This window comes from Bombus impatiens, unplaced genomic scaffold (assembly GCF_000188095.3).
Source record: "Bombus impatiens unplaced genomic scaffold, BIMP_2.2 scf_0233, whole genome shotgun sequence".
Classification (NCBI taxonomy): Eukaryota; Metazoa; Arthropoda; class Insecta; order Hymenoptera; family Apidae; genus Bombus; species Bombus impatiens.
Genome location: NT_176652.1, coordinates 146,019 through 160,739, shown reverse-complemented (window position 1 = coordinate 160,739; position 14,721 = coordinate 146,019). Strand labels below are relative to the sequence as shown.

Below are 14,721 nucleotides of genomic sequence, written 5' to 3'. Positions count from 1 at the left end.
CGTTATGTCATGTTGCATAACAAAATTCATTATGTGAAATAAGTTAATGTTTGTTCGATTTTATAAGATTTAATAAATTCATAATCTTGCATTACTTGTTGTTTCTTACGATTAATTTAATCATTCAAACTGCGAACCTCGAAATTTGCCGCATTGAAAAAGCGAGTTTCCTTCTGTGACCGAATGAAAGGTTCGATCCAGCTCTATGGTGATTTATAATAATGATTAATCGTATATCGTGAAATCATCAAATTTCAGGCAAATAAAACCATAATATGCATTGATACTGTGATACATTTACATTAATTGCAAGCGACTATTGTCATGTTGCGCGATGCTTGTGGAAAGTAACGGTATACTTCTGAAGCTTTCACATCGTACGCCATCGAATTTCTGATTCTGGATTCTGGATCCACAGTTTTACAGGAGAGGCTCGTCGCTACATACAAAGACGAGTTACTGTACTTAGTTCACATTATGGGGTTCGATGTGAACCGCTTTCAGGGCGAAGTTGACGAGGAACTTGTTTGTCCGATATGCTCTGGTGTTCTGGAGGATCCTGTCCAGGTATTATTTCTGTTTCGTTCGTTTACGATAGAATGCTTCCAATAAGCAAACTTTTGCGTTTACGGAAAACTAACCTAACATTTCTGTCGTCTTTCTTTCATCTTTTTCATAATTATTCTCCTCTCCATTGTTTAGTACGACCATCTGATGATTGTTTTCACACACCGTATTATTTACAACGATCGAGTAAATGGAAAGTATTCCTTAAAGTTTGATATTTTATAATATCAGTCATTTGTACTTTTTGTAATTTTCGTTCTGTCAAAGTGTTTATAACTGTTATCAGTTTCGGATCGCTTCCGTTTTTCTTTTAACGAATAAGATTAACATATATAATGATATTTTGTAAATTTTTGTAAGTGTTTAGGACATTATTTAGTATTCATTATATATTTTTATATATAGTACTAAGTCTTACGAAGTGTGTAGTTTGGCTTAAAGACTGGTAGGTGAGCAATATGTTGCAGGCACCTGTATGTGAACATGCCTTTTGTCGTACATGCATTAATGAATGGATAAATAGACAGCCCACCTGTCCGTTGGATCGTACACCAATTACATCTGCTCAGCTTAGAGCAGTTCCAAGAATTCTTCGGAATCTGTTGGCCCGCCTTTGTATTAGTTGTGATAACATTATGTACGGATGTCAAGTAATAGTTAAGCTCGATAGTTTAGTGTCACACTTGGAGCAATGTGAATATAATCCCAAGAGACCGATGCTTTGTGAACAAGGATGTAGTCTTATTATTCCTAAAAATGAGCTAAAAGATCATAATTGTGTGAGAGAACTCAGAAATATTATACATTCGCAACAACAAAAGCTTGCCGATATGAAACGTGAATTAGGTGAACAACAACTTCAAATAAATGAACACAAGAGGGAAATACATCTTTTAAAAGACTTTATGAGAGCATTGAGAGTTTCAAATCCAGCAATGCGCGCTATCGCTGACCAAATGGAAAGAGACGAAGTTGTAAGATGGTCTGCTACCCTTCCTAGAGCAAGAGTAACAAGATGGGGAGGAATGATTTCCACCCCGGATGAACTGTTGCAGGTACCGTATTCCATAAATTAATGTTAATCAATCAATTCTGGTAAACGAATAAATGAACGTAATTTTGTAGACGATGATAAAGAGAACTTTATCGGAATATAATTGCCCGCCTCATGTGATCGATGAATTAATGGAAAATTGTCACGAAAGGAAATGGCCTCCAGGCTTAAACTCCCTTGAAACCAGACAGAATTCCAGAAGGCAATATGACAATTATGTTTGTAAAAGAGTCCCTGGTAAACAAGCAGTGTTAGTTCTTTATTGTGATAATACTCATATGCCGGAAGACATGATGGTTGAACCTGGACTAGTGATGATTTTTGCACATGGCATAGAATAAAATCTCATACCAATGTACTGTGCATGCCCAGATAATTTGATGTTCATCTATTCTGTTGTTTGTTATATTCACTGTGACTAACTTTCAAGGTGCATGGAATATCTTCGTACTTATGTGCAAATATTGGGATATTTGCATAATTCATCCTGCAGTTACTGCAGGATATCTTTCAAAATGTACTGAAAAGAACAAACGACATGCCTTTTGTGATAAACAATTGTACAGACGCAATTGCCACATACAAAAATCTAATTGAATGTCTGGATCATTACACTGTGATATAATATTTCATTGAGAATGTTCCTGAAATTGCATGATAAATAGTAAATCATTTTTAGTTATTCTAAGTAATCTCATGTACATTTCTATAAAATCGATTCTTTGTTTAACATCTGATAAACCAACTATTTGTCAACTATTTCAGGGAATTTTTTACATATATAGAAGTCTTTAAGTGTTTTATGATAATGCTTTAGACAAGTAAGAAACAAAAAGTATAGAAATTATCGATATGGTAATTGCTACTATTAAGATTTAAATGTGTTCTAAAAGATTAATATCAAATGTCAGAATGAAGAATAATTTCTTCTCTTCTCTCAACATTATTTATATGATTTTAATAAAACATCTAAAAGTGCGTACGATGAAATAAACATGCTATACAACGATCGCTTAAATAAATTATTATACTCTAAGCGAACACGGTCGTATACATATATCGTTTACAACTTACAAGATAAGAATGCTATTTTCACAGAATAATTCACAGATAATAGTTTGAACTAACGGTATACGATACTTAACAGTTTCGAATTTCCTCAGTATTGTTCTCTTTTGAAATTGATTTTGTAATAACCAGTGTATGAAGAGCATTCGATCCCTTAGCTATTTTTAAATAAATACATAATAAAATTTTAGTTTCTTGTCTTTGCACAAATATTTACAAAATAAGATAGTTATCTGCCATCAAATGTAAGACCTTTGTATAACTCGGCTTCTCATCTCGATGCGTTTATCTTCGATACAGCAAGAAATACTGCATATTTTACTTTGGACGTTTAACGTGTCAATCATGAGTTATGTTTTACATATAAATTCTTTTTACCCTCTATTTTACCCTCTATACATAACACATTTTCCAATAGCCTAAAAAGCTTACGATTTTAATATATTGAGTAATACAAGTGATTAGCATATCCTTTAATAATTTTGTAATAAAACTTTCGATTTCCACGGAACCTTTCCTTTTTACTTTTTATATGTTTAATCATTAAATCCGAACACTGAAAAAAAGAAAACGTATTATAAAATAAGAATATAATATGCTGAAGTATCTTTACAATACATTAACGTTTTACACGGTCAACGCTCAACGGATTAAATGTTGAAAATCATTCTTTTCTCAGTCTTCTTCAACGTGTGTACTCGGGAATTGTGAGAAATTTTATATACAGTTTGGTAGTTGTCATAATAAATTTCGTTTTACGTATTTCAAGTCATTTGGTATAGTATCGTTTATTTGATAGTATGTTCGCGCGTATTACAATGCTATAGAATCTTCGGGCTCCACTGTCGGCATATCGTCGAGGAGAATGCGACAGAATTTAAAAGGCGAATTAGAAGGAGCACTTAAAGAGTAGAAAATTATTTTGCAAATATATTTCTTAATCATGTTATTTTCTTTATTTAGCGTCTTCATTTCTCTAAATGTCTTTATGTTTACAGAAAAGTCACAAAGTTTCTTTATCAATAGCACAGAACTTTTTATAATTTTCATTATGGTATAAAATAGTTTTCTTTGGTTGTGTATTACAATACCTTCTGTATAAGTATATCGTTATCACTTCGTTTTCTTCGTTTTCTTTTTTTTTTTTTTTTCTTGTAAGAAACTTGTAATTCGCCTAATATGAATTATGGTAAAATAGCTTACTCGGATGTTTAAATAAACGTCGATGGATGCGTAGTGGGGAATACGTAGCTTTATTTACCACCGTAAAAAAGTGGAAAAAACGACGTTCAGTCTTATGTGTATTCGAACGAGATTGTACGCTTATTGAAAATTTTATTCTTTTGCATGATATTTCTCGAGAATCTGTATTAGAAGGCATATTACGATTGTTCAGTAGTACCCTCGAAAATTTGAATACATCGGTGGTGGCTAGGCCCTGAGATATGGCTGTTTATGTCCGATGATGTTTAATTTATTCCCCATTATTCTCGAACAATTATCTTAAATACTTAAAATTCTAGAATAAACATTTCTTATTTAAAAAATGAACTGGCATCATATAACGTTGTATATATAAGTCATTCTTTTTTTGGTTAAAAAACATCATTTGAAAATTGATTGGCAGATGGTTGCAAAAAAAGAGTGGCAACGTTACGTTAATTGATTTTAAGTGCACTTTTAAACGACGTTCTTGGAGATTCTTATATCGTTGGGCATACTCCCGCGAGGACTTGTCCGTAAGCACGTTCGGGGCTCATTTGGATAGCTCTCATATTGATTTGAATGTTTCTAATACACCCCACGTATTGTGCTTGCGAGCTACTTCCACGTAATCTTTTTCCAAGCATCGGATGACCACCGATGAAGATCGGATGCTTCGATAGAACTCCCGCCACATTTTTCCCGCCGATTCCTGGCTCAGCTGCTTTGTAGTCAACCGATAAGAGCACGGCATTCTTCTGTTTAACAGCTGTGCAAAAGAAACGACAAAAAGTTATTCACTTTCTTTATCCTTTTTTTATCGAGATAAAAATGAAATATTACCTCGAATATTGTGCCAATTGCCATCGCACAAGGAATTCGGCTTCGTTGGTTCAAACGAAGTTTCTATCGAACCTTTTGCCGTTTTAACAAGGAACTTCACCGTTCCGTTAATCATTTCTAGGACCAAGTAATCCCGTTTTCCATGGACAGATAGCAGGTGACCAGAAGTGGAACGTGGTTTAATGTCCATTTGGATGTCGACTGTTCTGCCAACTGTGAACCTGTCCACTAAAATTGTATTGTAGAATTAGAATTCGTCCTACAAAATTCCATCAATGTATAGTCGATTATTTAAAACTGTACTATATGTACCTGCTCTGAACAGATTACTACCATTACCCGGATAGAAGAACAATCCAGGTTCGATTCGTTTTGAACATGGAATTACACCCACTTTATTTATAGGCTCACCAACTGGTTGACCATTTACCATGAAGTTTCCTAGGCATCCATTGAAGGTGTGATTCATACTCTGAAATTAATAACCAAACTCTCATTAAAGAGGAAAGAAATCAAGTAAAATAGGTTCAACGTTTATCAGGTAGATGATATTTACTTACGATCGTATTAAGAACTTTGTTGGACATGTCCTGTGACACCCCTCCTACGTAGAACGGCGGGCTAACATTCATGGTTTCCGTTGTTCCTTGAGAAGATCCGGTAACTGCATCATCTTCGTCTACGATAAGCTGTCCATGGTTTCCTTGTCTTTTAAATATTACGATGTGCCATTCATCGTCGTTTATTTTTCTATTGCTGACTAATATAGCTGGTCCGCTTCCACAATCAAATTTGTAATAAATCTTAAAAAAAATATATGACGATTAGACATAATGTAATTCAAATTGCGATCGATTCGAATTTTCTAAACTTGTTTACACGTAAAAGTAGCTGATAAAAATTGTTATTGATGTTGCAATAGAGAAAAACGGCTTTATCTCGAGTATATGTTTCCGAATCAATACCAATTACCTGACATTGCGATCGATGTCAGATATTTTATCGAACATCGACACTTTACCTTTCCTTCGTTGATATACACAGCGATCAAATTCTGATTGGCAAGGTCCGACGTATAGAAAATGATTCCTTCGTCGGCCATCGTTTTGATAGCGATTTGGAAATCGTAGTCGTTCTTGTATCTGCCGTTTAGAGATCTGTATTCTAATCTGCTGTTTCTCGCAGTACCTGAAAACGATGCCATTCTTTCACCGAAATTCCTCGTTTCGTATATTTTTCAAAATCGCGCGGAAATATCGTACCGAAACGCCAGGCATTTTCCATGTCAGGATCTATAGCCGGGTAATATGGTAATCGACATTCGTCGATGTGCAACGGTGTGGTTCTTTGAGTGGAAGTAGTAGCCTCTGTGGTTGTAACGAAATCATCGTGATGATGGCCTCGTCCCTCTATCGTAGGTTCTTCCTCGTCCGTTTCCTTATCGATATCAACGTCGATGATGTCTAACAATATCGAGTAGTAAGTTACAGATTAGATTCCTCGACTAGACTCCTCGTCGTACTCATTATTCATGTTATTACTTGTAACATCGTACTCACTAATCTGGGTAGATACTTCGACGTTGTCGTCTGGACTTTCCGTGGGCAACAGAGGAGGCGGGACGTTCGGTTCTGATTCGGGTTTAGATGGTGCAGCTGTACCATGTATGTAGATATATTTATGTGTATTAATTTAACGCTTCGAAAGTTTCAGCTTATTTATCATTTGAAAAACGTCAATTGCTTACACGATGGATCACCCAGCTTGCACTTTCCAAGGAGAGCGTGAGGCCTTTCTGTCGTGTTGGCGAAATTAACGATGACACCGTTCAACGTTGCATCTCCGATACAACCGATAAACGGCGTCATCGCGCCAGTCGGAGGGATACCAAAGGCAGCCGGTAAACCACCGATATACAAACTGCCATAAGGTATGTTCAGTAGGGGTGCATCTAGATCGGTACTGTAATTCTTAATATCGTCGATGTCGAGCTTGAGAGAATCGGTCGAGTGCGTAGCCGTGACTACGTGCCACTCGTTGTCGTTGAACTTGATGCCCGTGGATGTTGTTCGTAATTCCTGGCCCTGACTATTGAAGACGAGAACACCGTCGATGAGCGACAAATAGCTAACTACACCTTTCTCATGATCGGTCACGTAGAAGATCAAGCCGTCGTTCGCCAAAGTCTTGAACTTCAGGTTCACTTGAAGACTGTTCGGCACGGAGATGTTGTGCCATCTTACATAGCCGGATACGTTCTCCTCGAAAGATACCAAGCTTACGAACTAAAGAAAAAAGCAAAATATCATGTAACCAAAGCAAAACGACTGCTAGGTTTTCAATTAACACGGCCAGACAGCACGGAACATTAAACAACGATAAACAAATTGATCGGTTTGTGCATCGTTTTATAATTTGTTAAACTAACCGCAAGATCATCGATTCGAATAGTTTTACAAATGTTACATTACCCGTACTGGACAGGCAGGAACCACACCAAATGCCTGAATGTTGCGAGTCAGATCGACTATGGTATCTAGAATAACCACATCGTCGATGCAACCTTCGAAACCTTCGTTAGTCACAGGCTCATAGGGATGTTTAGCATTCGGTGGATATCCTCCGAAATAAATGTTATCCGAAGACACCAAGTTCTTAGTATTTCCTTCCGCTTTGCCTTTCACCACATCCACGCCGTCCATCTTTAGAACGCCGGTCTTCTCGAACCTGAGAGCTTCCAGGTTGTGCCAGTTTCCATCGTTGTACTTGTTCCAGGATTTCAAGCTGGTTCCACCTTCCCCGAGATCGTACTGATAGATTACGTGACCGTCTCTCATTTCCAAAGCCAGGAACTGTTTGCCTTTACCCATTAGGTAAATCAGCCCATTTTCCGCGAACGTCTTCAAGTTTAATTTAATGCTGAATTTTCTGCTGTCCGGTGAAATCTGGAAATCTCTCTTGCTTAAGATAGCGTATCCGTGTTTGTCGAATCTGTAACCGGTACTGGGTTGGAAGTTGATCAATTTGTCCCTTTCCATGGCAATCTTGTCGTTATTTTCGCCGTCGATGAAATTCCAGAAGGAGACCGGCGTATCTTCTCCTATTACAAGCTCTTCCATTTCACCTTCGAACGAGGACGCAGTGACGGCGTTCTGCATGTTAAAGGACGGCGGATAACCACCTACGAATAATTTCGATTGTTCCTGGTCCAAATCGAATATCGTGTGCGAGCCAGGTAACACGTATCCTTTCTCGTAAAGTCGATCTTTACCTTCTCCGATATCTTCTCGCACAATTAGCTTTACGTTATTTCCGGTTCTCTCGACGATTATTTGACGCCACTTATTGTCCGATACGAATTTATTGTTGATGATCTTCTCGGGACCGGATCCGAAATCGACGATGAGTACCGGATAACCGCTTTCGATCAGCAGTGCCATGAAATCGTGAGTTTTCGAGCGTGGTAATTTGGCGTTCTCCTCGTTTCCTAGATATAGTAGAAAGCCGTTTGTCGTGTTCGTTCTGAAGTACAGAGATATCTTGGAAGACGTGGCAAGCAGAGGAAGGTTTTCGGGATTCTTCAATTCCAGCGTGGTATTCCTATAGAAGGTCAGGCCGACCTTGTAACGATCCGCAAGTTCCCTGGCGTTCGCAATTTTGTTCTTCAACGCCTCGATCTTGCTCTTCAAATCGTTTCCATTGGTATCTATCGACCTTTGATTCGCGTTCAAGTCGCTTAACAATTTGGCAATGTTCGGCAGATACTTATCGACGATGTCAAGTACTTGCTTCTTCGCCTGGGATATGTCGCGAGTCGATTCCGAAATGTTTTTCGATAGCTGTTTCGTTTTCTTCAAATCTTCCGGAATTTGATCGACGGCATTCGTGTTATCGACGGAAAGCTTGATATTTTTCTCCACCTCTATCACCTGATTCATAGCGTCTTGGGCCACCGTCGAAGAAGGGGCTTCGATATTACCGAGAATCTTGTCGATGTAATCCAACAGCTCACTGTTGCGTTTATTCTGCTCGGAGATCATGGCGGAATGCGTTTGAGCGTCGCTCAAATCCACCTCGGGTTTGCCCGTTGTCTTCGACAGTGTATTCTGCGCCGATTCTAGCAAATTCGCAGCCACGTTTCGCGAATCCAGCAACCTTTGCTCGATACCGTCCGAGAGAGTAGTCGCGTTATTCGCCGCAACAATCGCGTCGTCTGCAGCTTCGCGAGCAGCTTCGATCGCCGTTCCTATATTTCTGTAGGCGGAAACGGCTTTCACCGCATCGGTATTCCTCGTATCCGTCAAAATACTATCCAGATCCAAGGAACGATTATAAAGACGTTCGGCATGGTAGTGCGCGTTTTGCACGGGATTAGTTAGATCTAACAGCAGTTTGTCGTTTTCTTCGATCGTTCTATTTAACGTATCCGTAGAATCGTCTATCACGTTTTCCCTTAATAGTTTCGCGTTACGATCCGCGTCGCGGAGATATTCGCTGGCGTTTCCGTTCAATTCCTCTCCGGCCATTAGATCTTCCTTCGCCTCTGCGGTAGAGTTTTTCACCGTGTCGAAGTTGCCGGTCTCAGCTGCGATTCTGTTTTCCTGATTCAGTCTATCCACGACACTGGCCAGCTCTTGAGCCTTCCACGTGATTTCGAGAAGATCGTCCATTTTGTCCGACACGTTCCTCACCTTGTCGCTCAGATTATCCGCGATGGAGGATAAATTGCTGACTGGTACGTTGTACTCGTTCATTTCCGACACGAGAATGTTGGCCTGGTCCGCTTGATCCGTTGCACGGTCCCGGAAACCGACGAACGATACCCCTTTGATCTTTTTCAGAATGTCTGTAGCCTCTTTTAAGGCGCTGTCCACTTTCGCTCCAGTGCCCAATTCAATGTTCAAGGCTAACGATTCTACCTCGGAAACGGTCGATCTCACTAGGTCTATCTCCTTGATTACATCTTCCTCCAGAAGATTCATGTTTTCCAACGTATTCTCCGCCGCGAGCTTCCATTTCTCGCTGTCCTCCGCGGTATAATCGATCTCGCGTTTCTGATTCGAAACCTCCGTTTCCAATCTCTTCACTTCTTGCTGCAACGGCAGGAAGTTTACTCTGTTGGGGTCCAGAAGTTTCACTTTAGGATACAAGTCGTTTACCGTGTCATTGATGAACTTCAGTCTTTGATTGGTGAAGTAGCTCTCAGCCACTGTGCTGAACTCCGTGAAAACAGGATTCAACAAATCCGATAATTCATCCGTGACGTCCAGCAAGTTTCCGGTACAGGAGTCGCAAGCGAAGCAACCTTGCCCCGGAATCAACACGTTCCTATACGGGCAATGATCACATTTCTCCCCGATGACACCCGGTAGACAACTACACTGGCCAGTGGTAGTGTTGCAAGACACCCCAACAGAGTAGCCGATGTTACATTCGCAAGAGGTACACCCTTCCGGTCCGTAATTCCAGTAACCAGAAATACATTGATCGCATCTGCGTCCAGTGACGCCAGGTTTGCATCGACATTGGCCCGTCGCATCGTCGCACTGACTACTCTCAGAGGCAATTCCACAATCGCACGCTTTGCAACCTTCGCACGTGTCGTAGCCATAGTGATCGTCCGCGCAATGATCGCATTGCTCTCCGACCACGTTTTCGTGACAGTAGCATTGACCGGTGTAACTGTCGCAGTGTTTCATTCCGCATTCTTTGCACGAACAGGTGCGGCAATCTTTTCTTTCAACGGCGTCGCCGAAAAATCCTGGCGCGCACAGATTACAAGCTTCCCCGTAAGTGTTGTTCAAACAACGTAGACACTCTCCGGTCCTGGAATCGCAGGAACCGACTTGGTTGGTATCGATGTTGCCGGAACACTTGCACGGCTTGCAATAGTCGCCGTAAACTTCCGGGTTTCCGTAGAAACCGGAAACGCAGGACTCGCAGCGAGCGCCATAATAACCGGCAAGACAGTCGCAGCTTATTTTATTTCCTTCCTCGTTCACCTCGCAACCGGTGGCGAAATTGTTGGATGGGAAGGGCAGAGGACAGGCACAAATCAGACAATCGGTTGGAGTTCCTCCGGTAGCGTTGCCGTAGTAGCCTTGCTTGCAGAGTTCGCAATGGTCACCCGTCGTGCCGTCTTTGCAGTCCTACGGTAAACGAAAAGTTGTTTAAAGATCTCGACACTCGTAAATGTGAATAGATAGATCGTAGATAATAACCGTTATCTAGAGGTTAGCAAAACGTTCGTGGAATTTAGCTAGATCCTTTATCAATGTATCTTTCAATCGCCGAATCGACTTACCAAACATACGCCGGTTTCCACGTCGCAAGTATCCGCGTGCCCGTTGCACTCGCAACTAACGCAATAACCCCCATGGGGTCCAGAATCTACTCTGTAATATCCTGGGGCACATTCCTCGCACGAAAGTCCTTCGTAGTTCGGCGGACACTGGCACTGCTCGACGCCACTGGCTGGAACGTTATACTGCGGCGAATAGGTCTCTGTAGCTACGTCCATAATCACGTGCGACAAAGAGGCTGTAATACTGGGGTTCCAGTAGGTAGCACGGATGTATATTCCTCGAAGGTCCTCCAGCACCACCATCAGCTGTTCCCTCGTAGCGCTCAAACGATTCTCGGTTATAAAGTTCGTTTCGATCAATTCCAAAGACGCTTCGAAATTCGTGAACGACGGTGGCTGCTCCTCGGCGTAATGAAGCAACGTTGTGTCGGCACCTTGAAGAATCACGTCGGCCGCGCTAACTGCCTCGCCAAACGGTCCGGTACTATAATACACGGTATAATTCAGGAAACCTCCATAGGAAGTCAACTTTTTCCACAAATAAGTCTCTGGCGCCGAGAAATAGACGACTTTTCCGAAAGTGTCGTTAGTGGTGAGACCAATAGCGATACTCGTCAAATTGAACTCTTGCGGTATGGTTGTCAAGTACGTGATATTTCCACTCTTCTCGTTAGACAGAGACAATTCCCAATTAGTCATATCGGACACCTGCACCCTGTACAAGTTCGCTGACGCACATCTGGTGGTTTTTCCGAAACAGAAACACTTGGTACAACCTTCCTGATTGTTCTCCTGAATATTGAAGGTACCCTCCTTGCACACGTCGCACGCTGATCCTTGGACATTTTCCTTACAGAAGCATTCTGCCGTGTATTGATCGCAGATATTCGCAGTGGTCCCGCGGATATCGCAGTCGCATTTCTCACAGTGCGGGAACTGGGAATATCCAGACCGACACTTGTCGCATTGTCTTCCTACCACGTTCTCCTTGCATTTGCAGTTGCCATTCAAGAAGTCGCATTGCAAATCTCCGTCGATTACACCGAGAGGCGAACAGTTGCATTCCTCGCAGCCGACGATCGGATGGAATCCATAGGTTCCCACCTCGCATTGATCGCAACGTTCACCGATAACCCTCGGTGGACAACTACAAGCACCTGTTTCTGGCTCACAGAGGGCTGTGCTGGGACAGCTGCAAGGTTTGCAGTTGGGGAAACCGTAGAATCCGGTTTTGCAGATCTCGCATCGTCTTCCAATAATGTTTGCCCTGCACGGACATTGTCCACCGAACTTTTCACACTCGAGGCTTATGGATCCATTGATGTTACAGTTACATGGTAGAGCACGATTGTTGTAATTGGCCGTTAAGGAGAAGATCGAGTCGCGACAGAAACCCTCCTCGGTGATGTTGATATGGAAGTGATTGTATCCGCACTTCTTGATAAACTCCTTCGTCTGATCGAACTGGATCTTCTTTAAGATCTTTTCGTTGTACTGCTCCGTTGGAATAACCAGGATATAATCCAGCCAGATACCTTTGCCGTCGCTCTCTTTGAAAGTGATCATAAAGTTTTCGATCAGTTGGAATCTGATGTTACCGTCTTCTTGTTTCACCACGCTGCGACATCCACTGTTGCTGGGACAGTGGGGAACGGACATCTTTGCTTCGTAGAATTTTCCATTTTGCACCAACACGTCGAGCTCGTATTCCGGATAGTTCGGTTGATAGTATTGCACGACGAAAGTGTAGTCTCCAGGCTGTAAAACTTTCGCGTGAATATCTACCATTGTATTCTTATCATCCAGATAAATTAACTTGGTATTATTATCGTAAATTCCGAATGGTCTATTCTCAGATTCGGCAATCGTGCTGCTGCTTTCGAATTCGATCTTCTTCGCGTCTGCTGCTCCGGGGAACTGACCTTTCACGCACTTTCCGTTCTTTCTAACGCATATAGATTTTGGTTTGACATAATCCAAGGACCACCGATTGTAAGGAATAGCAACGACGGAGTCGATGGCCACGTTCGACGTAGGATCTCCGGTTAAAATCAAGCTGATATAGTTCGAAGGGAAATTCATCGTAGCTACTCTGCCATAGGTGTCGGTCACCACCTGTCTGCAAACACTGGTGTACTTGCAAGGATACAGGGTAGCCTTTCCCTTTCCAACTGTATTTGCTTCTATCAAAAGGGTTGACGTGGCGTTCTCATCTTTCGGTGTCACGTACGTAACCAACAGGACGTGCAGACCGGGTTTCGAGATCCTCAAGTCGAAGTGTATCTCTTCTTGTCTCTCGTTGATCAATGGAACTTCCACTTTATCGATCTCACGCAGGATATCTCTATCCATAAAATATTCGGTCAGGGGGATTCTGACGTCGTTTTCGTTCAAGAAACCGCCAGCTCCGTGAACAGAGTCAAATATCGTGAGATCGGGGTAACCGTAGTGTCTACAGAGTCCCTTGTAACCAACCTCGCAAGGAATATTCACGTTTTGAGTTAAAATAGTTGCCTCGTAATATTCGGATGGAAGCAGCACGAAGTAATCGAGGAAAAGGCTATTCTTGGTGGCGATACTGATGGACCAGTAGCCTGGATTCATAACCATGGCCGAAGGAAGATTACCTTGAGGTCCTGCGACGGTCACGAACGATGGTTTTACGGTTGGCTTGAAATTGACCTTGAACTGTTGCTCCACCTCCAGTGGATTTTCTGGGGTGATAGTGATTGTTCCAAGGATCGGCTCGTTATTCGGATTCACGTATTTCAAAGCCATTCTATAGAGGGACGACTTTTGAATAAAGACATGCAGAATGATCTCGTCTTGAAGGGCAGAAAATACCGCGTATCCCTTCCAACTGTATCCTGGGAAGTGATCTTCGGTGAAACCGTAACGGACAGGGCTGTTGCTAGGTGTCCTTCCATCCTCTGCTTCGTATTGAAATTGATGAAGAGTCGGGAAATAGTGGGCTTTTAAGGGTTCCTTGCAAGTAAGACCAGTGACACGTGGCTGACACTGGCATTGGCCAGTTAGTTTATCGCACACCGAATTTACAGAACCACCAATGTCGCAAGCACAATCTAAAACGAAAGATTTACATAATTTGTATTCGTCGAAATAATTCTGCTTGCTGGCGCGCAATATACGATTAATTACATACCTGTGCAGCCGAAGAAGTTGCTCTCTTGAAGATTGTACGTACCATCCACGCACTGATTACAACTCCTGTCGGTTACTCCAGGTTTACAGATACATTGGCCATTCTTCGTGTCACACTCACCGATATTTCCAATGACACCCGGTATATTACACTGACATTCTTAAAACAAGATAAAACGACACGGAACGATTACTTTCGTCGCTTTATATTTGCCGATCGTATCTTGAAAATTTCGTCGTTCCATTTACCTTCGCAACCCTGAGGATTGTAAGGCTGTAAATTCCAATAGAGCGGCTTACACTGGTTACAGATCCTACCCTCGACGCGATCCTTGCATTGACAAAGTTCACCGGCAGGCAAAGAGCCGCATCCCTGGAACGTTTCTACCACGCCCGCTGGATCACAGTTGCAACCCTCGCAGGTGGGGAAGTTATAAAAGCCCTCTTTACACTGGCTACACCTGCCGCCGTCGAAATTCTCCCGGCACTGACATTTACCCTCCGCGTCGCAAGACGCGCC

At 41.9% G+C, this 14,721-nt stretch overlaps 3 protein-coding genes across 6 annotated transcripts in view; 1 reads left to right on the top strand and 2 right to left on the bottom strand.

Moving 5' to 3' along the window:
* The first annotated feature begins 215 nt into the window (after nt 1-215).
* Nucleotides 216-2,879, top strand: LOC100746848 (E3 ubiquitin-protein ligase NRDP1). 3 transcript variants are annotated; one of them, XM_012384050.3, is made up of 4 exons: nt 216-567; nt 1,017-1,622; nt 1,693-1,976; nt 2,052-2,879. In XM_012384050.3, exons 1-3 carry the CDS (start codon nt 478-480, stop codon nt 1,960-1,962), a joined length of 966 nt encoding a protein of 321 aa, XP_012239473.1. In that variant the 5' UTR covers nt 216-477; the 3' UTR covers nt 1,963-1,976; nt 2,052-2,879. The 3 variants fall into 3 exon arrangements, with proteins under 3 accessions (XP_012239473.1, XP_012239471.1, XP_003488469.1); XM_012384048.3 differs by having other exon boundaries at nt 217-567; nt 1,693-2,879; XM_003488421.4 differs by having other exon boundaries at nt 218-567; nt 1,035-1,622; nt 1,693-2,879.
* Nucleotides 2,880-3,626: 747 nt separating this feature from the next.
* LOC100746728 (laminin subunit alpha) overlaps nt 3,627-14,721 on the bottom strand; it is an 18,557-nt gene continuing 7,462 nt past the window's right edge. The window contains exons 11-23 of one of the 2 annotated variants that reach the window (XR_004461474.1): nt 14,451-14,721; nt 14,203-14,361; nt 11,040-14,122; nt 7,207-10,884; nt 6,483-7,020; nt 6,295-6,390; nt 5,998-6,198; nt 5,757-5,923; nt 5,296-5,538; nt 5,048-5,207; nt 4,736-4,963; nt 4,089-4,661; nt 3,627-4,045 (exon numbers count right to left, since the gene is read on the bottom strand). The exon at nt 14,451-14,721 is cut by the window's right edge and continues 1 nt beyond it. Coding sequence is in view for 1 of the 2 variants with exons in the window: in XM_033320064.1 (XP_033175955.1) it covers nt 4,393-4,661; nt 4,736-4,963; nt 5,048-5,207; nt 5,296-5,538; nt 5,757-5,923; nt 5,998-6,198; nt 6,295-6,390; nt 6,483-7,020; nt 7,207-10,884; nt 11,040-14,122; nt 14,203-14,361; nt 14,451-14,721 (9,093 nt within the window). In the remaining variant the exon portion in view is untranslated. Of the gene's footprint in view, nt 4,662-4,735; nt 4,964-5,047; nt 5,208-5,295; nt 5,539-5,756; nt 5,924-5,997; nt 6,199-6,294; nt 6,391-6,482; nt 7,021-7,206; nt 10,885-11,039; nt 14,123-14,202; nt 14,362-14,450 lie in introns of both variants that reach the window. The other variant, XM_033320064.1, reaches the window with a different exon arrangement.
* Nucleotides 8,099-14,721, bottom strand: part of LOC100746256 (mannose-P-dolichol utilization defect 1 protein homolog) — a 17,583-nt gene continuing 10,960 nt past the window's right edge. Inside the window, exon 6 of the transcript XR_004461475.1 lies at nt 8,099-8,109. The gene's annotated coding sequence lies outside the window, so the exon portion shown is untranslated. The remainder of the gene's footprint in view (nt 8,110-14,721) is intronic.